The sequence below is a fragment of the Cervus elaphus genome, chromosome 6, assembly GCF_910594005.1.
Source record: "Cervus elaphus chromosome 6, mCerEla1.1, whole genome shotgun sequence".
In the NCBI taxonomy this organism is placed as follows: domain Eukaryota; kingdom Metazoa; phylum Chordata; class Mammalia; order Artiodactyla; family Cervidae; genus Cervus; species Cervus elaphus.
The window spans coordinates 14757635-14780835 of record NC_057820.1 but is presented as its reverse complement, the minus strand read 5'-3'; the positions used below and the strand labels follow the sequence as shown (position 1 = coordinate 14780835).

General features: G+C 36.3%; 1 protein-coding gene across 3 annotated transcripts in view; it reads right to left on the bottom strand.

The window, feature by feature from the left end:
• Nucleotides 1-10: 10 nt before the first annotated feature.
• KLHL8 (kelch like family member 8) overlaps nt 11-23201 on the bottom strand; it is a 49125-nt gene continuing 25934 nt past the window's right edge. For all 3 annotated transcript variants that reach the window (XM_043906237.1, XM_043906238.1, XM_043906236.1), the window contains exons 3-10: nt 18753-19301; nt 17401-17587; nt 13192-13335; nt 12181-12292; nt 8353-8521; nt 7981-8140; nt 5323-5524; nt 11-1436 (exon numbers count right to left, since the gene is read on the bottom strand). In XM_043906237.1, the coding sequence (XP_043762172.1) occupies nt 1313-1436; nt 5323-5524; nt 7981-8140; nt 8353-8521; nt 12181-12292; nt 13192-13335; nt 17401-17587; nt 18753-19301 (1647 nt within the window). In that variant the 3' untranslated portion in view covers nt 11-1312. The remainder of the gene's footprint in view (nt 1437-5322; nt 5525-7980; nt 8141-8352; nt 8522-12180; nt 12293-13191; nt 13336-17400; nt 17588-18752; nt 19302-23201) is intronic.

Below are 23201 nucleotides of genomic sequence, written 5' to 3'. Positions count from 1 at the left end.
GCACTGCAAATACAAAATAGAATAATTTAATATTCTTCATAAATATTTATAAAAATATATACATATAATGAATAAGTCACTCTATAATGCTGGTAAAACCATGAAGAGCTGTTAGATCAACAAGTGTATAAACAGCCTGCCTTCAAAGCAATGTAAAGAAATATTTTCAATTAAAATTCAGTAAGTACACTGGAGAGAAATATAACAGGAGAAAAAAAGTTTTATCTTTCTTTGCTTTTACAATATCTTTTATTGGTAAAGATGGATATGAACTAATCAACAGTTCAAGTAAAGTCTGTAAAGGGCTTTTGTAGAAATGAATTTCTCATAATAAATAAATCCAGATTCTGTACAGTTAGAAAAACTATGATGGTGGCAAACAGCAAAATAGAAAGATAATAAATCTCAGATTCAGAATGAAATAATTAAACCAAAGAGTGTTAAACATTCTCGGAGCTGCATCATTAGGGAGTCACATAATGGACACCACTCCCATTCAATCAAGGTCTCTCAAATGGGCACTAGAATAATGCTGACTCTAAAGCCTTCTCCTCTAATAATCTCATGTGATTCCATTTTTTATTACTATGAAACAAAACCCCTTTCACATGAAAAAATAAGTGTAGATTCATTCAGATGGAATTGTTCATTTAGATCTTTTGGTGTCCTAACAATTCAAACTGAAATGAAGCCTATAAGCCTATAGGCTTCTGAAAACACAGCCCAGGGACACTCAGAAAGATGAAACATTTTTCCTACTTCTGTAAATATCCAAGGAATTGACAAATCAACACCTAGAAGAAAGCAAGGCATAAATTCATCAGCACCAAGGAGAAATGATCTTCAAATGGAGCAGGTCTGTTAGGACTCCTGATATCTCTGAGTTGATGAACAGGTTCTTATCTCCCCACAGGGAAAATCCAATGCCTAAGGTTAACGCCTTTAGGCAAAAGGTAAAGCTCAGCAAGTGACTTCATTTTGCATTTTCATTCATCCACACTTTAAAAAAAAAAGTTAATTTCAAGGTTCTGGCACTCCACTGTTAAACGTTTCTTTTTTTTTTTTGGAGGAGGTTTCAGCTTAGACTGTCTTCTTTCCCTACTTCATTATTTGTTAAAGTGGGAAATATTAACTTTATTACTAGTAATTCTTCAGCTACCATTCCAAAAGTTGCACTCAGTCACATACAACAGTTTACATTTACATGACACTCTAGTAATAGTTAAAACTGCTCAAAGGTGGCCATCACAAAATCCTCCTTGTCTTTCTTGCCTATCAGATAAGACTAAACTGTTGGTGACTGGAACTCAAGTCACATACAGTCAACCACATTGCTGGATCCGTGACCTACATCTCGGATTTGGCTAGTTAAACAGGCACACACAGCTACACCTGCTCCAGCTCTGCAGTGAGACACAGATCCAACAAGCTCCCACCTGAAAAGACAGAGAAGAAAGGATGTTCTCTTAAATCATGATTCGCTTCACTCATAAGACAAAACAAAAACTCCCTATTCAGAGACTGGTTTTGAAAGACAGTAAGCTATCCCCAAACATTTCTTTTAACTACATCCAGCAGCATTTCCCTTTTATGGATCACAGCCTTGTCATGGTGAAAGGGCTTATGTGAGTCAATGAAGCTATGAGCCCTGCCACACAGGGCACCCAAGACGGATGGGTCACAGTGAAGAGTTCTGACAAAACATGGTCCACTGGAGGAGGGAGTGGCAGTCCTCTCCAGTATTCCTGCTGCAAGGACCCCATGAAGGATGAAAAGCCGAGAAGATATGACACCCAGAAGTTGAGCCCCCCCAGGTCAGAGGTGTCCAATATGCTGTTGGGGAAGAGTGGAGGGAAGTATTAGGTTGGTGCAAAAGTAACTGTGGCTTCTCACTGTGGAACTCTGCGGTTTGATATTGGAATACATTCTTAAATAAATGCTTTATGTTACACATCATTTTAATGTGCATTTCTTGCTTTATGTTTTTTGCTAATGACTTATTACTTGTTATATTTATTTTAGATTATAGAAATGATGTTAGACAAAACACAAATTCAAGTGATTTTTTTATTTGAGTTTAAAATGGGTTGTAAAGCAGCACAGACAACTTACAACTTCAACAATGCATTTGGCCCAGGAACTGCTAATGAACATACAGTGAGGGTGGTTCAAGAAATTTTGCAAAGATGATGAGAGCCTTGAAGATGAAGAGACTAGTGGCCAGCCATCAGAATTTGACAATGACCAACTGAGACCAATGAACCAATTGAGACCAACAGAACAGTATGAAAAGGAAGAAAGATATGACACTGAAAGATGAACCCACCAAGTCAGTAGGTGTCCAATACGCTACTGGAGAAGAACCGAGAAACAGCTCCAGAAGGAATGAAGAGGCTGAGCCAAAGCGGAAATGATGCCCAGCTGTGGATGTGACTGGTGATGGAAATAAAGTCTGATGCTGTAAAGAACAATACTGCATAGGAACATGGAAAGTTAGGTCCATGAATGAAGGCAAATTGGAAGTAGTGAAATAGGAGATGGCAAGAGTGAATATTGACATTTTAGGAATCAGTGAACTAAACTGGGCTGGAATGGGCAAATTTAATTCAGATGACCACTGTATCTACTACTGTAGGCAAGAATCCCTTAGAAGAAATGGAGTAGCCCTCATAGTCAACAAAACAGTCCAAAATGCAGTACTTGGATGCAATCTCAAAACAACAGAATGATCTCAGATTGTTTAGAAGGCAAAACATTCAATATCACAGGAATCCAAGTCTATGCCCCAACCACTAATGCCAAAGAAGATTAAGTTGAACGGTTCTATGAAGACCTACAAGATCTTCTAGAACACCCAAAAAAGATGTTCTTTTCATTATATGGTACTGGTGTGCAAAAGTAGGAAATCAAGAGATATCTGGAGTAATAGGCAAGTTTGGCCTTGAGTACAAAATGAAGCAGAGCAAAGGCTAACAGCTTTGCCAAGAGAACACACTGGTCATGGCAAACACCCTCTTCCAACAACACAAGAGACGACTCTACACATGGACATTACCAATGATGATCAATACCAAAATCAGATTGATTATATTCTTTGCAGCCGAAGATGGAGAAACTATACAGTCAGCAAAAACAAGACCAGGAGCTGACTGTGGCTCAGATCATGAACCCCTTATTGCAAAAATCAGACTTAAACTGAAGAAAGTAGGGAAAATCACTAGGCCATTCAGGTATGACCTAAATCAAATCCCTTATGATTACACAGTGGAAGTGATTCAAGGGACTAGACCTAACAGACAGTGCCTGAAGAACTATGGACAGAGGTTTGTAACACTGTATAGGAGGCAGTGACCAAAACCATTCCCAAGAAAAAGAAATGCAAAAAGGCAAAATGGTTGTCTGAGGAGGCCTTACAAATAGCTGAGGAAAGAGAAGCAAAAGGCAAAGGAGAAAAGGAAAGATATACCCATCTGAATGAAGAGTTCCAAAGAATAGCAAGGAGAGATAAGAAAGCTTTCCTTCATGAACAATGCCAAGAAATAGAGGAAAACAACAGAATGAAAAAGACTAGAGATCTCTTCAAGAAAATTAGAGATTCCAAAGCAACATTTCATGCAAAGATGGGGACAACAAAGGACAGAAACGGTAAGGACCTAACAGAAGCAGAAGAGAAACTGTACAAAAAAGAAACTGCACAGAAAAACTGTACAAAAAAGGTCTTAATGACTCAGATAACCATGATGCTGTGATCACTCAGCTAGAGTCAGATGTCCTGGAGTGTGAAGTCAAGTGGGCCTTCGGAAACATGAACAAAGCTAGTGAAGGAGATGGAATTCCAGTTGAGCTATTTCAAATCCTAAAAGATGATGCTGTGGAAGTGCTGCACTCAATATGCCAGCAAATTTGGAAAACTCAGCAGTGGCCACAGGACTGGAAAAGGTCAATTTTCATTCCAATCCTAAAGAAGGGCAATGCCAAAAATTTTCAAACTACTGCACAATTGTGCTCATTTCACATGCTAGAAAGTAATGCTCAAAATCCTTCAAGCTAGGCTTCAGCAGTACGTAAACTGAGAACTTCCAGATGTACAAGATGGGTTTAGAAAAGGCAGAGGAACCAGAGATCAAATTGTCAACATTTGCTGGATCATGGAGAAAGCAGGGGAATTCCAGAAAAACATCTACTTATGCTTCATTGACTTAAAGTTTTTGACTGTGTGGATCACAACAAACTGGAAAATTCTCAAAAAGATGGGAATACCAGACCACCTTACCTGTCTCCTGAGAAAGCTGTATGCAGGTCAAGAAGCAACAATTAGAAACGGACATGAAACAACTGACTGGTTCAAAATTGGGAAAGGAGTGCAACAAGGCTGTATACTGACCCTGCTTATTCAACTTCTATGCAGAGTACCTCGTGCGAAATGCTCGGCTGGATGAAGCACAAGCTGGAGCCAAGATTGCGGGGAGACATATCAACAGCCTCAGATATGCAGATGATACCACTATAATGGCAGAAGGTGAAGAGGAACTAAAGAGCCTCTTGATGAGGTTTTGTGAAAGCTCACAGTGAAAAAGCTGGCTTGAAACTCAACATTCAAAAAACTAAGATCATGTCATTACTTCATGGCAAACAGAAGAGGAAAAAGTAGAAGTGGTGACACATTTTCTTGGGCTCCAAAATCACTGCAGACAGTGACTGCAGCCATGAAATTAAAAGACACTTGCTCCTTAGAAGGAAAACTATGACAAACCTGGGGAGCATATTAAAAAGCAGAGACATCACTTAGTCAACAAAGGTCTGTCTAGCCAAAGCTATGATTTTTCCAGTAGTCATGTATGGATCTAAGAGTCGGGCCATAAAAAGGCTGAGCACTGAAGAATTGATGCTTTTGAACTGTGGTGTTGGAGAAGACTCTTGAGAGTCCCTTGGACTGCAAGGAGATCTAACCAGTCCATCCTAAATGAAATCAGTCCTGAGTATTCAATGGAAGGACTGATGTTGAAGCTTCAATACTTTGGCCACTTGATGCAAAGAGCTGACTCACTGGAAAAGACCCTGATGCTGGGAAAGATTGAAGGCAAGAGGAGAAGGGGGCGGCAGAGGATGAGATGATTAGATAGCATCACCAGCTCAATGGACATGAGTCTGAGCAAACTCTGGGAGATAGTGAAGGACAGGGGAGACTGGTATGCTATAGTTCATGGCGTCGTAGAGTCGGACATAACTCAGCGACTCAACAAACAAAAAGCAACGCTTTAGCGTTCTGAAATAATGTTACTGGAAGATCCCATTATAGCATAAAGCAAACATAAAAGTTACCTATTCAGCACTGGATCAAATGCTTCCACTGTATTTAGATATGCATTTCCATTATGGCCACCAACTGCAAAGATTTTGCCCATCACTGTTGCGATCCCCACTCCACCCCTGGGAGTGGTAAGGGCTGCTACGTAATCCCATTTGTTGCTTCGAGGGTCATACCGTTCAACAGAACTCAGAGGAGAATTATCATCAAAACCACCTATGTAAAGGAAGAATTTTAAAACAGTATTATGCTTCATAGAAATTAACCATTAAATCTCAATTCAAAAGCTTTTGAAAGCCAATCTTTTCAAAATATTTTAGAAAACCCAAACATCTATCACTACTACCAACTCCTATTACACATTTTCTACAATTCAAGATAATTTAAGTATTACTTTCCTCAGTGTTAGGATTAAAAATCTTAAAGTGAGAAAAACTGGAGTCCCTATATTTAAGCAGATGATTTAGGAAGGAAAAAACCCAGACATTTAATATCATTTTTCCTTAGCATCCTAGAGGCAAGCAAAAAATACTGAGATTCCTTCTGTGCATATATTACTTCTGTGTATATATTAGATTTTTAAACAGTAAGGCTTGAGATGAGAATAAATCATACTAAATCACTTGACTCGTTTAGATAAGTCAAAATTTTCCAACTGTTTCCCTTAGTACTATAATTGCAATCATAATTGCAGAGATGGTGGACTATGATTGAATTCTTACCAATTTTTGCCAAAACTGTATATTCATGCTACATTTCTCAATGCTGACAGTCCTCTCTATAGATTATCTTAACAATGTTACTTATCATGTTCCTGAGTGTTAAACACAGAGACTACTATTTTAACAGTGCTCTTTCCTTTGAAAAATAAACGTGTCTCTTTTTAGGCTCCATCTCCGTCTATGTGAGTAACAGGTCTCCTGGGTGACTAAGCCTATTTTCCTGGGACAGGAAGTGTTGATATTATGATTAGTCCTTTTAGAAAAAAGGTCAGGTTAAAAAATAAATCAACAAAGTCAGATTCTCTAATGGGTTTAATTTCATTAAATCAACTGAGATAAAATTCACTGTACGAATGTAGTCATGCCATCCCCACCACAACTATGATATAAAACGTTCTTCCACTACAACAAAGGCTTTAGCTTTAATTATTGCTGATGTTAATGGAGGAGATTAAGTTTATAATACAAGGTAGTTCTATTTTTAATGGCACTCTTTTTCTTTGGCTCCCTATACTCTTCCTAGGTAAGGCATATAAATCTTGAACAAAAAGCTCAAAGCAAAAAAAAAAAAAAAAGCTCAAAGCAGAGGAACAGAAAAGTCAGGATGCAATTAGCTTACTGGACATATAGTTTACCTTCAAAGTTTTCTTATTCAAATCAGTTGTACATGTTTTAAGTAGGACTTGGATGAACAAGAGGTTTTTTTTTTTGAAAGGTTCAACCTGAGTCAGTCTTATTCTTACCATGTCTGTTTTACCTACAAGGGCTCAGAAAATTTAACAAGTAACAGAAACAATGATGCCCCTACCAAGATATAACACATGCCAAGACCTATGCTAGATAGGGAGCTATGAGAGGAGCACTGGTGTACTGTAACAGCTCTGGGTTCTCACAGACCCTTCTTCAAATTCCAGCTTTGTCAGCTTGCTTAGGCATGTGACTATGAGTAAATATTCACTCTCAGTTTCTGACTACCTCAAAGAGGTGCTGTGATGATCAGGTAAGACTAAAAGGGTAAATTATGTTATTTTCCCTCTTTAATACACATAAGCACTGAGATATCCAGGATGACTTGTATTATTTGCAGATGTTTAAGTGTTAACAATATCCTACTCTCTTATCAAGCACTCTGAATTTTGTAACACCAGTTCATATTAACATGAAAGAGTATGACAACGCTAGTGACCATCTCTCCAAACACATCTCCTATAAAGGAAGGGATTACTAATCACAATATAGCTACCCATTTACTGGTAAGATAGTAGACACAGCTGAGATGCTTAACATAATCTCAGATTCTTAATTCTTAAAAATAGACATTATTATTTCCATGTCGTAGTCCTTTAAAAGCCCTGCCACTGGAAATGTGTTGAGTGGATCAGAAATAATACTATCACTTATGAGCTGTTACAGAATCTGGGCCCCTTCCCTTGCAATTTAACAATATCTTATTATTATTCATATGCATGTTAAAGTCCTAACAAGTACTGCCTGCCCTATGGTTCCCTCCAACTCTACTATATAGTAAAAAAGTCAAAAAGCAATACAGAGATGCTAACCACCATCATGAATACGAAATACCTACTGATTTGCTTAAAGTAGTCAACACAATTCCCTTGAAGATGAGAAAAACATGTCTTAGATTTACTGTAGCAAAGCACATTCAAGCTGTGTCCTTACATTAAAAAAACATATTCATATTTCAATGTAATCTCCCACTTTAGACATACTTGCCACTCCTAAGGAAAAACAAGGAGGCAGAGTTTTAAACATGAAAGATGAAGATGTAAACAGAGAAGCAAGCCCATGAACCTGAAGAATGCAAGAGCAGATCTTAGGACTGATTCCACTTGAGCCTAAATGGAATGTAAGTTATGTTACTGTGTTGTTTTGTGACACTATCATTGTATGTCCTGTAAAAAATTAAACTAGAGAAAACCATTCACTCACCAACAACGTATAAGCAACCATGGAGCTCACTAACTCCATTGCCTGCTCTTCGCTGACCCATCTCTTTAACTTCTATCCACTTATCGAGATGTGGATCATACCTCTCCACACTAGACAGAGAAGCTACTCCATCATTGCCACCTACTGCATAAACATGGTTCTAAACAAAGACAAAAAATATAAAAACATTAGATTTTGAAATGATTTATATGCTGTCCTAAAGGTAGACCAAAATGTGCAAGAGAGCAGTATTTCGTGAAATAATCTGGTGTGTAATCTGCATACTGGAGATATGAATGTACCAGACCCTTTCTTACTAGGTTAGGGATGGAATACAATGCAATTCAGTGACCGAGCTGTGATGTAACCCACCACGAGAGCCACGGAGCCAACGCCTCCACGGGGAGTATTCATTGGTGCCACTGTACTCCACTGATCAGATTCTATGTCATATCTCTCCACATCATTGAAGCAAGTGTTGTCATCTAACCCTCCAATGGCATAAATTGGGCCTCCCAAGGAAGCCAGGGCAATTCCTCGCCTGCAAAAACAACAAAACACACTTTTGCATTCTGATTTGTTTCCAGAAAAAAGGCAGCAAAAAAAGTGTGCTACTGCATTCATTTATCACCTTAAATGTCAATGTGGCTTTTTCTCCCATTATTTCTCGATTTATCAAAGCTTCTGAATAGATGGCTATAGAGTTGTCAAATTGTGCGATTCTATGTGAACAGTGCCCTCTGGAGTTTTACACTGCATAGCCTACACAGATTAAGGGCTTCCCTGGTGGCTCAGTGGTAAAAGAACCACGCAGTAGAGGAGACACAGGTTTGATCTGTGGGTCAGGAAGATCCCCTGGAAAAGGAAATGGCAACCCACTCCAGCATTCTTGCCTGGAAAATCCCATGGATAGAGACGCCTGGTGGGCTACAGTCTATAGGTTTGCAAAAAGAGTTGGACACAACTTAGCGGCTAAACAACAAATACAGGTTAAACTTAAAGAACAAAGGAAAATCCAACAAAACACTATAAATGGAGTCTGAAAGATTCAGTTAGTACAACAGTCAGCTGCAGAAGTGCGAGGTTGATGAACTGACAAAAATGGTTTGCTAGAGAGGTCAAAGTTAATCTCATTACTAAATTCATGTAACTGCAGAGCACATTATGTTCCAGTATTTCATCATAGCACATAGAGTGAGTGAGTGACAGTCGCTCAGTCGTGTCCAACTCTTCGCAACCCCATGGACTGAATAGTCCATGGAATTCTCCAGGCCAGAACACTGGAGTGAGTAGCCTATCCCTTCTCCAGGGGATCTTCCCAACCCAGGAATTGAACTGGGGTCTCCTGCATTATCAATTTTATATTACAAGCTTTATATCACATTGCTTTACTTCTGAAGGGCATCTATTTATCTTGGAACAGAAGAGACTTAGCCTATGTGAAAAGCTAATTCATCAGAATGGTGATTGGAAAAAAAAAATTGTATCAAAAAAATTACATCAATTTTTTAAAAAAATGACATCAAAAGTTGAACTTTTCTAAAACCTATCTGTCACTGACTTGGTGTGTACTCTGGATAAGGTATATTGTTTAAACCTGTAACTACCTTGTTTCTTCATCTGTCCATTTGAGAAAGGAGCAGACACAGCTGATAAAAGGAATCAATACCATAATGCACTGAGAACAGTGACTGACCCACAGTCAGCGCTATGTATTAGCTGTCGTCATCACTGGAGAGAGCTGCTGCTCTACTGACAGTATAACTCTCAGTTTATCAAAATAGTACTCTGGAAAGAATTCTTAAACATAACATTATCCTTCATTTCATTTCCTTAACCTCTTTTCCATTGAGTATAAAGCAGTGACTTATAAAATACTGTTATAAAAACTTCCAGGTGTGGGTGAACACATATGTGCACTCTAGAACATACAGGCATTATGTCATAAGTGAGTGTAATTCCCCTGACCCTTCACCCCTTAAACTACAAAGGCATAAAACATTTCTGATTGCTTCCTACAGCTTCCTTCATGAGTGCATTCTTCTCTATTCCATCACTGAATTGTGAAGTTCTCTAAGGCCTCTTATCACCCTCCACTCTCTCTATAGACAATCTGATTCTTTCCATGGATTTATGACAATGCTAATATATATTTCCAGATATACATCCAACTTCTACTTCAAATCTGTCTGGATCTTCAACCTTAACTTTAATCTAAAGTGAAACTTACTGTCCACCTCCCTGTGCTAGGCAGATTTTAAGATGCCTTTCTCCACAATATTCACTCTCTAGTTTTACTCCTTATTATGCTACATTATGTGGCAAAATGGAGATGACGTGAACGGGCCTGATTTAAACACATAAGCCCTATAAAAGCAGAGATGTTTCTTCATCTGGTAGCAGAAGACAGGTCAGAAACTCAAAGAACGGGGTGGATTCTGCAAGCTGTTTGCTTGTTTGAAGATGGAGGGGAACACCTGGAAAGGACCTAAGTAAGAGTGGCTTCTAGGAGCTGAGTGACCCCTGGCCTTCAGCCAGTAAAAACAAACTCTGTCCTTCAATCACAAAGAGTTGAATTTTATCCATAACCTAAATGACCTGGAAGCAGTTTCTTCCCCAGAACCTCCATTAGAGTCTACAGCCTACACCTTGATTTTGACTTCTGAGACTGTAGGTGGAAAAGTCGGTTAAAATTGCTGGACTTCTCACCTATGAAACTGACATTACGATATCCATTCTCAAGCATCTTTTACTTATGTGGTGCCAACATTATTACCCATGTAATTACGTCTATTTGTATCTCGCCTTTTAGAATGTAAGCTCCATGGAGGTAGAGAGACCTTGGCTATCTTATTTACTGCTGTATCTTCAGCACTTGATATATCTTGCAAAGGGCACTTAAGTATTTACTGAAAAGTAAATTAACCCCTAGAGATGCTCTGTTAGGATGATGGGTTTCAATAAAACTATAACTTGAACAAACACCAGTATCCATTCTACTGAAAAGATAAAAAAGAAAGGGGAGAACAATAAAGAAAACCATTTAACATGTGAGTATGATCTTGGAGTGCACACTGAAACAATCATTTGGGGGGATACAAATTATAAAAGCAAATAACGTGAGGAAATAATTGTAATTATATTATTCTGTATACAGTTGGAAAGGTATGGCAACGTTCAGGGCATATTTCATAAGACTAAAGAAACTCAACTGCTATTTTGTTAGACAAGTTTCACTCAATTCTCAGCTAAAAAATCAGCTTAGCATGATAAACAGGCAAGGATATAAAAATTAAAAATGTACTTTAGGATTTTCTCCCCTTTTTTAATTCACATGTTTGAATTTAAACTATTGATTTGTAGTTGCCATGGAGCATAAATCAAACCCTACTAAAGTATTAAAAGGTCATTTATAGATAAGTAGCATAGCAGCATATGTTAAGAATAGGGTTTTTCCTAGTAAGATTCCTTCTCCTCATAAGTGGGAAAAGACGACCAAAATCTTTTCATGTTTCCATCTAATTTTTCATATTTTTAAAATTTATTTTTAATTGGAGGATACTTGCCTTATAATATTGTGTTAGCTTCTGCCATACATTGACATGAATCAGTCATAGGTATACATGTGTCCCCTCCCTCCCACCCCTCTAGGTCATCACAGAGCACGAGTTTTGAGCTCCCTGCATCATATAGCAAGTTCCTACTGGCTATCTATTTTACATACAATAATGTCTATGTTTCATTGTTACTCTTTCTATTTGTCCTTCGCTAATTTTTCATATTTTTACCACATAAAAAAACTCAGTTAAGAACACTGTTAAATTAATCAAGAAGAGAAAATTAAATGGCAGTGGATCCCCATGTACAGAATTCAGTTGAGAACCTCTATTACATAGGAACTCAACTATTTTTTAATCTTTTCTGAAAATCTGAAATTATTTCAAAATAAAAACTTAAAACAACAAATGCTCAGGTATAAGTTAGAATGATGACAACCATTATCACACTCAAAGACATGATTCTATTCTTGATTCTCAGGAAAATTTCTAAAATTAGAGTCATATTGGATGCTTTAACAAAATGTGTTTAAGAAGGTATTTAAAGTTTCTAAAAATGTAAAGAGTGAAAAATTAGCTCTTTCAGTTACAGGAAGCTTTATTTTCCACCAACAAATAACAATAAATGTCCACACTGATCTACCTCTTTGTGTTCATTGATGCCTTCATCATCCATTTATTAGTGAGAGGATCAAACATCTCCATGCTACCTAAATGTTCATTGCCATCATGTCCACCCACTGCATACACTTTACCTGTCAAGTAGAGAAGTATTTTCATGTGATTCCAAATAAATTTATATATTGAATATATAATTAAAATAGCATGATAAATTAACTTTTAACAAATAGTCTTCTATTCAACATTATGATGTCACTTCAGTAGTCAAATGAAAGTAAATGTAAGATTCTACTAATGAAACGTCTGAAAAATTCTGTTTTACAATAAGTTATTTAAATGCTCAAACAGTATCCCACCCCTAGGTTTCTCAACTTTTTATTATTTATTAGACAAAATCACTAGTCATCCTTGCAAAGAACATTTAATAAAATGTTTTTATATAAATAAAATATAAAACCCTTAATACATCAAACCTTTTCTAAATGAAACAAAAATTGGAACTACTACATACCAAAATGTTAGCCATAACTAGGTGTTACAGATGATTTTTATTTTTTATTACAATGTTTTTATATTTCCCACAAAGCATTTATAACTTTTATAATCATAAGTGATTTTTTAAAGTCTCCAAATAATTTATCTATGATTCTGCAATCCACTTTTATTAATTAAAAAAATCCTTATTTCAAAAATAATAGGGTGGGTATACATGGGTACGGGAAAAAAGCTGATATATACTTACTATTTGGGTTCAGTAAATATTTTTGTTTAGTTTGGTTATTTTGTGAAAACTCAGAAAAGTTTAACTCCCTTTTCCTTAATACTCATCTCCTATTAAGCATTTATATGCAAGAGACTGTACACAGAGCATCTTTGGGCAAAAAGTAAATATTCACCACCCAAATAATTTATTGATATATTGAAACATATTTTACAATGTAGGAATTTTCTTCAGAAAGAAATTCTCAAAGTTCAAATATTTAACAGGAGCACTGTGAAGACACGATGGGATTTCACCCAAAAGCAGACCCACCTTCCACTGAGATTACACCCACATGTCGCCTTCGACTGTTCATTTCTGGTCCAAAGAACCAACTGTTTTTGTTGATAGAATAGCATTCAATACTGCGGAAGGGGTCACCTGATCCACCTCGACCACCTACACAAAACAGCACACCTAAAGGTAAAACCACAAGATATAGGTTAAAATCACAGCTCCCTAATTTTTTTTCTTACAGTTAATTTTATTTTTATCTTTTATTTTTGACCTCGCCACACAACTTGTGAGATGTTAGTTCCCCAACCAGGGACTGAACCCAGGCCCTTGGCAGTGACAGCCCTGGATCACCAGGGAATTCCCCCTAATTTAAAAAAATATATATTTTAAGGTGTAGAAAGAAACTTAGGAAGTCAAAATTTTGATTAACAGGGAAAAAAAAAAGTTATTTGGTTAGTATTTAATATCACTATACTACTAAAAATCTAATTTTAATTTTTCCCCTGATTTGAACTTTTCAAAGAACAAGATCACTGACTCAATGGACATGAGTTTGAGCAAACTCTGGGAGATAGTGAAGGTCAGGGAAGCCTGGTGTGCTGCAGTCCATGGGGTCACAGAGTCAAACATGACTGAATGACAGCAACAAAAGGATTAACATCAGTTTTTCCTGCTTGCTAACGCCCCTCTACAATACGGCTGAGATCCTCACACACCCTGAAAAGCTGCTCTTGTTAATAATGTGACAAAATTCAACAAGCTTGTAATTTTTGACTGAATACAACATTTGATATACTGATCACCCTGTTTTTTGGAAACTCAACTCTCTTGATTTCCATAACGTCAAAAAGTCTCTTTTTGTCTCCAATCATTTCTCTTTCCTATGTTTTCTATGCTTCATTCTTAGCCTGCTTCTCACATATTTCATACTCACAATGGGAAAAGTTCAATCCTTTGACTAAAATTTCCATCGTATCATAATGCCTTCCAAAATACACTTCTAAGTCACGTTTCCACTTGGTGTCCCAGAGGCACCTCATACCCCACACAGAAGGATCTTCCTTCCTCACCCATGTAAACATCCTCTTCCTTCCTTGAGATGTACCTCCCTGTTATCCGCACTGCCACCCTCAGTTCAGAGCCTCATCAGCTGTTACTGCAAAATCCTGTTCTCTTACCACTCAGTGCTCTTTTCTGCTTTCAGATTGTCAACAGAATAATTCAAAGGCTCTTTCAACAGCCTGTCATACCTGTATCAGTAGTCATTAAAAATTTTATTGAATGCCACTATTTAACTGTTTTAAAATGGTGAACTGTACAACAGAAACAAACATTGTAAAACAACTATACTCCATTAAAAACTAATTTTAGAAGGTTAAAATGGCAATTTTTATATGCATTTTACCACATTGTTTAAAAAGAAAAAATCAACACTTTATTCTCATTCAGAATCACCAGGAGAACTTCATAAAACACAGATGGCTGGGCCTGACCCTTCCCCACTCCCAAGAGTTTTATTCAGTGGGTTTGGATAGGTCCAAAGTTCTGAATTTCTAAAAAGCTCCTAAGTGAATGCTGATGCTGTTGGTCAAGAGGCCACCACCTGCCTCGTACTATGAGAACCTCTGCTCTACTAGATAAAGCCTTAGTACAGCATAATGGCCTTGCGGGGTCTAAAACCCGATTCTCTCTCTTACCTTAATGTTCAAGCTCCAGCATCAACCCAGAGAGTGATCATCCTCAATGCTCTGACAGCAACTTTGGGTAACTACCATTCATACTGGCACCCAGAAAAACAACTATTACTGAAAACTAAGACTGGGGGTTACTTTCTCTATAAAACTTTTGCTGGCCCTTCTAAAATAAAAATAACCACTCTTTTTGCTTCCCTCTCTACTTTGTGATTATATCAAAGCACCTATAACACTTTATTGCATTTACTTACTCATATGTCTATTTCTCTAGATCAGACTGAAAGTTCTCTCAAAATAGGAATGGCTATGTTCTATTTTTGTTTGCATTTCTTTTCTTCTTAATACTATTTTAAAAAATGATTTTTATTTATTTATTTTTGGCTGCACTGGGTCTTCGCTGCTGTGCACATAGGCTTTTGTGAGTTGCAGTGCCTGGGCTTCTCGTTGGGGTGGCTAGTCTTGTCCTGGAGCTCAGGGCGTGTATATAGGGCTCCAGGGCATGTAGGCTTCAGCAGTTGTGGCCCAAGGGCTCTAGAGCTTGGCCTCAGAAGTCGTGGTGCTTGGGCATAGTTGCCCTGCAGCATGTGGGATCTTCCCAGGCCGAGGATGGAGCCAGTGTCCTTTGCATTGGCTGGCAGACTCTCAACCACTGGACAGTACCAGGGAAGTCCTATGTTTGCATTTCTAATGCCTAACTGAGAACCTGGCACACATAGACGCTGAATAAATGTTTGCTGAACTGACTGCATAAAATGAGTGACCAGAACTGCTTGTGCCATCTTTTTCAACTAATTCAATATTTTAAAAGTTGGAGAAATTTAAAGTTGAAAGAGACTTTAAAGATCATGTAACCAAAATTATTTATAAATAAATTGAAACCTTCAGAGATTATGAAATCTGCCCCAAATTACAGATGCTTAATGGCACAGCTGGAATTATAATCCAAGAATATAATCCCAACTACCAATTAGATTTTATTTAAGTGGACCCTAATATTTCAGCTATATAGATCATCCAGGAATATGACATGGAATGGAAAAAATTAAAATGAAGATCAGGACACAAATTCTTTCTCCATTGTTCCATGTGGCCCCGTGCATTTTTTCACCCTCTCTGATTTTTTTTCCCTTATCCATAAGACAGAGTAACACCATCTTTCTAATAAGGATCAAATCCTTCACTAAGTTCTTGCAATCATGTAAGAGATCATGATATGAGGGTCTAATATAATATACGTTTGGCATATAATATAGACTGCCAAGATCTTTGAATTTACATCTGAATCTAAAGAATTAAACACCTTAACCCTTGAAATAGGATTCACAGCTAAAAAAAAATTACACTTCAAAAAATTTAATACTTGATATCAACCTATAAAGAGGGAAAATAAATAAGCCATCCTTTTCATGTCACACTAATTATTTAGAAGAACTATAGACTGGTTCCAAATTGGGAAAGGAGTACGTCAAGGTTGCATACTGTCACCCTGCTTATTTAACTTATATGCAGAGTACATCATGTGAAATGCCAGGCTGGATGAAGCACAAGCTGGAATCAGATGGTTGCATGTCATCACTGACTCAAAGGACATGAATTTGAGCAAGCTCTAGGAGATGGTGAAGGACAGGGAAGCTTGGTGTGCTGCAGTCCATGGGGTCGCAGAGTTGCACACGATTGAGTGACCGAACAACAACTTCCTCATAGGCAGATCTACCATGTTCAAACTTACTTCATACTATTTATGATCATGTATTGCCTTTTTTTTTTAGGTTATTTCACGTATCTCTTTATTTAATAACCCCATTAAGTCACAGCAGATGTACAGGAAGTCTCTGTTCAGACTACTGATTCCTAATTCATAGACCACACTTATTTCCCCTTGTCCCACAAACATATTCTTTATGAAGAGTAACATAAGTGAACATAGACTTATTTTCTCAGGAAAACATAAAAGTCTGAAAACTATGGCAAATAAAGGCAAAACTACTTGCCTGTCAAGTATAAAAGCTTTACATTCTAAGAGTCTAATATAGTCTATTATACTAACATTAGATCTATTTAGTACCTTGTTTTGCTGTGGTGAAATGAAAAAAAACAAATATTTAAATATATAACACGTATCAAGCTCCATGCCTGGTACCTGTGATACAAACCTATTAAGATACTTACCTGTCTTTAAAGGGCTCAAAACATGTCAAATAAATTTCAGTGCAACACAGTGAAAAAAGCGCAAAGCAAGTGTTATTTAAGCAAAAATGACAGAGGAACTAATTCTGCTTAGAAGAAATCAAAAAGACTCAAGAAAGAGATATTTCAGCAGACTCCTCAGAGTGTATATGTTTTGTTATGGCTTTTAAAAAAATTGGCTTATTAATAAAACTATCTGAAGTCATGTACGGTAAAAATTCATATATAACCTTATTTGCCAATTACTATTTTAAGACAATTGATACTAAGTCATCTTACAATTAGGTTTAGACAGTCACAGAACAACCCTCAAAAAGAACAAAACTCCTTCCAGCAGAGTTGATAAAATGAGTAATTTAATTACCAGCAGTATGTTTCCTTGGGGTAGTCCGAATGGAGTATTCGAAGTCAGGTACTGCTCTGCTACTCAAGTGAAGGTGGTAATTTCTTGCTTCATCTAATAAATCTCTACATTTTAGATTTTGTTTGACAATCTGTTCTTTTGCCACAACACCCATGAGAAAGTCAACTGGCAACAGCGGCAAACGAACCTAAGATCGTGAATGGTTGCAGACATAAATATAAGTTGCAATTGGATAGCTCATTCTCTACTTTCACTGCAGCAATGTTCTCTTCAAATCTCATTTACTTTCTAACATGTGAATGAAGTTCACTATGCCAAGTTCTAAAGCAATTCCCAGTACTGGTCGGTACTAATGAAATCAGATTACATGTTAACTATATCCTCCCCTTTAAACAGATTTAAGTAGATTGGATAAAATAATTCAATTGTCTTAATTCAAGCTACTTATTCACTTCCAAATATGGTACTGTCATAATCGTAAGGCCCCTTGCTGTTAAAGAAAACGTACAATCAAAACACAATTATGCTGCTATGTTTGTTTGCCTTTTAATGCTAAGACCAAACATATGGAAATGTGATTTCTTACACACACACACACATGCTCATATCAGAAGCAAATAGGTGTTGTTTTCTTCAACTTGAAAGGTTATACTCAGGAATAATCCCCTTCTTTCAGTAGAAGCACTCACCATTCTTCTCTTAAAGATGCATTGACTGTCTAGTATATTAAAGGGATGATCAAACCCCATAATGTGATTCTGAGTTAAAGGCACACACACATACACAAATATATGATACAGGTGCAAGATAATAAAACTTTTTGGTTTTGTAGGCCAACTTATTGTTAAGGTAATTCTAAGGCCTATTTGTCATCTCCCTATCTAAGAAACTCCTATTGATAGGAAAAGTAAACAAAGAGACATTTCTGAAGCTACAAAATGGTGAGGGAAGAAAACAAAGTGATGTCTTATTAATTCTTTGGAGAACAAGTCTATATGCACTAGGAACTCATTAGCAAAGCAGTTCAGTAAGTTTAGAAACTTTATATTATAAAACAATAGTTATAAATTAATTTAGAACTGTTTTCTCAGAACATTTCAGCATAAATAAAATATTCATTACTACTATCTCAAAGGGGCTTTGTAAATATTCAAGTTAAAAAGAAGGTAGTGACATTTCTAATTCAAATATAGCATGTTCAGACCTATCCTTAAATGGTACAGGAAAGTGAGTCAAAGCTATTTTCACATTATATTACAGCAATCGATAATCCCCACCTTTTATGGTAAATGGAACATGCTGATTTGTTTCCCTATCATTTCCTTTCTATATACGATCTTATTTGTCCCCACCTGTGCAAGTGTTTCATCCAACCACTTGGGATGATGCTGAGGATTGGCAAGAAGCCACTTGATGGCAGCACTATAGACCTGCTTTTCATTCTCAATGTTTAGGTCACTGGAGGACAAAAGCTTATGGAGATGCTGAGGCGACACACTTACGAAGTCTTCACATTCCACCACTTCAGTAAAATGCTCACAGGCATACTGATCCGCCATGTCCATTAAGTCTATTCGATTGTGACTTTCTGCAAAGGCTCTTACCGCCAGACAGTTGGAGGGATGAAAATGTAACTTCATATATTCACAACAAGCTCTAGCCACCAGTTCAACCTGTAGAATACAGGCTGCATATAAGAGAGGCTGGACATTGTCAACTGTCAAAGTGAGCCGTGAAGAATAGACAAACTTTACCAAGTCTTCTATTGCATCACCATCAAAATCTCTTATTTCAATCAGTGTTTGCTTGGCTTCAGCCATTTCAGAGAGAAACATGGCTTTGAAGTAGGGAATAACACAAGCCAAGGCCAGCTTGTGACAGGAGATTAGCTTTGAGCCAACCTGTTCAAAAGAAAAAAGCAGACTTAGTTTAATATCAAAATAAACCTGAGACTGGCATAGAGGATATGCTGCAGCAGGGGCAAAACCTCCAAACAATTTTAGTGCATTTAACAATGTAATCCTTTGGTCACTTACTGTCAACCTAGGCTAATTTTTTTAAAGTCAGTCAATTTTCTTCTTCCAAATTAGAATCAAATCTTTTATATATGTATCTATAATGTGCATATCATAAAACTAGATTTTTCTATATTATCTCACATTTCAGAAGTATTTTGTGAATTAATGAATAACAGCAAACATCACCTAGCACTTACTATGTATCAAGCACTATGTTTTCTTTAGGGTCTGAGTCTCTTTTTACTTTAAAACTTTTTTTCCACTTTTACTGACATCTAACATGGTTTAAGGTACCCAACATTATGATTTGATATATTTGGTGATATATATGATACATATGATATATACGGTGAAAGAATTACCACAGTTTTAGTAACTATCACCTAATTATACATTTTTTTTTCTTTCTGATGATAACTTTTAAGATCTACTCTCTTAGCTATTTTCAAATATACGACACAGTATTGCTAACTATAGTTAGTGTCAGGCACTATTCATTGTTTTTCATATATTAACTGACTTAATTGTCCCAATGGTCCTATGAGTAGATACTATCATTATCGACAATTTATCACTGAGAAAACTGAAGCAGAGTAAACAAATCAATATTTAGTAGTATTTATTATAAGCTTAATTGAAGTTTTTTCATTCCTATTTAAATCATTTTGAAATGATATTTTACAGAAATGTAATAAAGAAACATCACTGAAACATCACCACTTTAACTGCTGAAAAATTAGACTGCTTTCCATAATTGCCATTATAAACACAGTAGTGAACTTTGTTGTAAGAGAATCTTTGTATCCACTTTCTATTCATAATTTCCTATATAAAATGGTAATGCAGCTTCAAAGGATAAGTACAGTTTGGATACATATTGCTAAATTGTCCATTTCTGATCTGCTTACAATACTTGTACCATATTCTGAGTATTAACTTGTTAAATATTTGCCAATTCAACAAATGAAGTCTCTCACTGTTTTAGTTTTATCTTTTACTAATATGATTGAATCATTCATAAATTTTGGACTACTTTTATGTCTTCTATGAACTCTTTTCTATGAACTTTTTTATTTGTAAGAATGCCTCAGACTTTTGTAATATTAGTCATTTGTCATACATATATTTCAAAACTTCTTTTCTAAGTGTGCTTTAAATTCATCCCCCATGGATTTTTATAATCAACCAACATTTCTCTTTATGACTTCTGCATGAGGTGCTATGCTTAAGTGGGAATCATTCTAATATTCCATACATATTTACTCTGGGTGTTCTTTTTAGTATTCATGGCTTTATGTTTTCACAAATCTATATTTCCATCTGGAAGTTCTTGATACTGAGAAGACATATCTTTTTTTATTGAAGTATAGTTGCTGTACGTTACAGGCGTGCAATATTATGATTCACAGTTTTTAAAGGTTATATTCTACTACAGTTCAGTTAAGTCACTCAGTTGTGTCCGATTCTTTGTGACCCCATGGACTGCAGCATGCCAGGCTTCCCTGTCTATCACCAACTCTTGGAGCTTGCGCAAACTCATGTCCACCGAATCAGTGATACTATCCAACTCATCCTCTGTAATATTCTACTTAACAGTTATTATAAAATATTGGCTATATTCCCCATGTTGTACAACATTTTCTTGTACTTATTCCATACATAAGTTTGTGCCTCTTACTTTTATCTTCTTTTTAACATAGTAGATACTCAGTTTTTCCAGCACTGTATATTAATCAGTAAGTAATAAGATAGTGGTGTTTTAGCAATTATCCGGTTTCCATGTAACATTTTGATTATGTAATGTAGTTGTGTTTTACTATCTGGGAACTAATTTTAAAATAAGAACTTCGAAAGAAAAGGCCGAAGGAATGTTACAAGGTACAAAATGGTTTTGCTTATAAATGCCCTTTGAGTTGCTCAGTCACGTTCCGACTCTTTGTGACCGCATGGACTGTAGTCCTCCAGGCTCCTCTGTCCATGAGATTCTCCAGGCAAGAGTACTGGAGTGGGCTGCCATTTCCTCCTCCAGAGGATCTTCCCGACCAGGATCTAATCTGTGTCTCTTGCAGTGGCAGGCATGCTCTTTACCACCGAGCCATGTAGGAAGCACCAATAACTGAACAATTTTTCAACTGATTTAATCTTTACATTTTTAATACTTTTTAAAAACTTGGCTATCCTGTGAACTATTCTTTTACAAACTATTGTTCTTACGTAGATTTACTTCATTTCTAAGTATTAATTGTATAACCCCATTAACATGAATTGTTGAAAATACACTAAATTTAAAAAAAACCATTAAAACAAAAACTAAAGTATACATTAAGTTGAAGTGTTTGCAGTTATGCCACTTAACAGTAACTCAAACTAAATGTCTGAGGACTATATTGAAATAAAAGTCCATAAGACACATAGTAGGAGAGAAAAAGCCTATATACCCAAGTCTCCTTTTACATCCATTTATAAGCTGTATTTTAATTTTTCAGTTTAATCCCATGTAGTAATTTTGCCTTTTTAGCTCAATTACCTAGTTTTTTCAATAATCCACCAATTTTAATCAGTCTGAGTAGCCAAAAACATGTTTAACTGTCAAAGTCAAGAAGGGGTTAAATGTTTAAGACTCAAGAAAATGTCTTGACTTGCAGTGAATTACCCTATCACAAAGTCTAGCCACATTCACTGTTCTACAATGTTATCTCACATTTACTTAAAAAACTTGCACAATGAAAATAATAAATTTTAAGTAGCATTTTGGTGGTCAAATAAATAAGGATCTATGGATATAAATACTCAAATATCCCTTCTTCTGAGCAATATGGAAAAAAATCAAAATATTGACTTACTAGTTGAATGGACAAAAGTAGAAGTGATCATCATTTTATTAGAGTTAACACAGAATACTTAAGTGTTAAATATAAAATCACTTTCTCCTTTATCATTTCTTTTATTAGGTTATGTCTGCTCTCCAGTCAGGAACTGTTACATTTATAAGGATAATAACTTTAATCATTTTTACCTCTTGGAAGTACACTACTCTAGTGGAGCTCGAATATTTTGTTTCTCTGCAATCTTTCAGAGCACTATTCTTACCTGATCAGCTGAAAATTTTGATGGCAAATAATTATAACACTTAGAGTCTTAAACATGTTCATTAGAATCTTATAAATACTTATTTAAAAAAAAAAATCACAGGAACTTCCCTGGTGGTCCAGTGGCTAAGACTTGGTGCTCCCAATGCAAGGATCTGGGTTCAGTCCCTGATTGGGGAACTGGATCCCCCATGCCACAGCTAGGACCCGGTGGAGCCAAATAAATAAATATTTAAAAGAAAATTTTAAACATCACAGAAACATGCAGTTTCAAAATAAGCAGCTAAATAATATGAATGAAACATATCTCAGTGGTGGCATCAAGAGATGATGGAAGGGATTGTCCTCCTTTAATAATCTCTATCAACCTCTTCAGGTAAATTAACTATGATCTTTAAAAAGGACAATGAAAAAAATTAAACAGACAATGACATTTCCTCAGACTAAATAAAGAATAAAAGCATCTTTGCAGATGCTATTCTTGTTGATCTGTGACACATAATCTAAGTATTATGAGTGCTATGCAATACCCCTTTTGAGACAATTTCCCTGTCTATTCCCCAACCAAACTGTTGCCCTTAAGAATCTTCCCTCATTTATAATTTTAGTGTTACCAAGAGATATGTTGTTTAAAAATATTTTCACTAATAAACATAATATATAAATAAGTTTTACCTTTCTGGTAAAGCTGGCA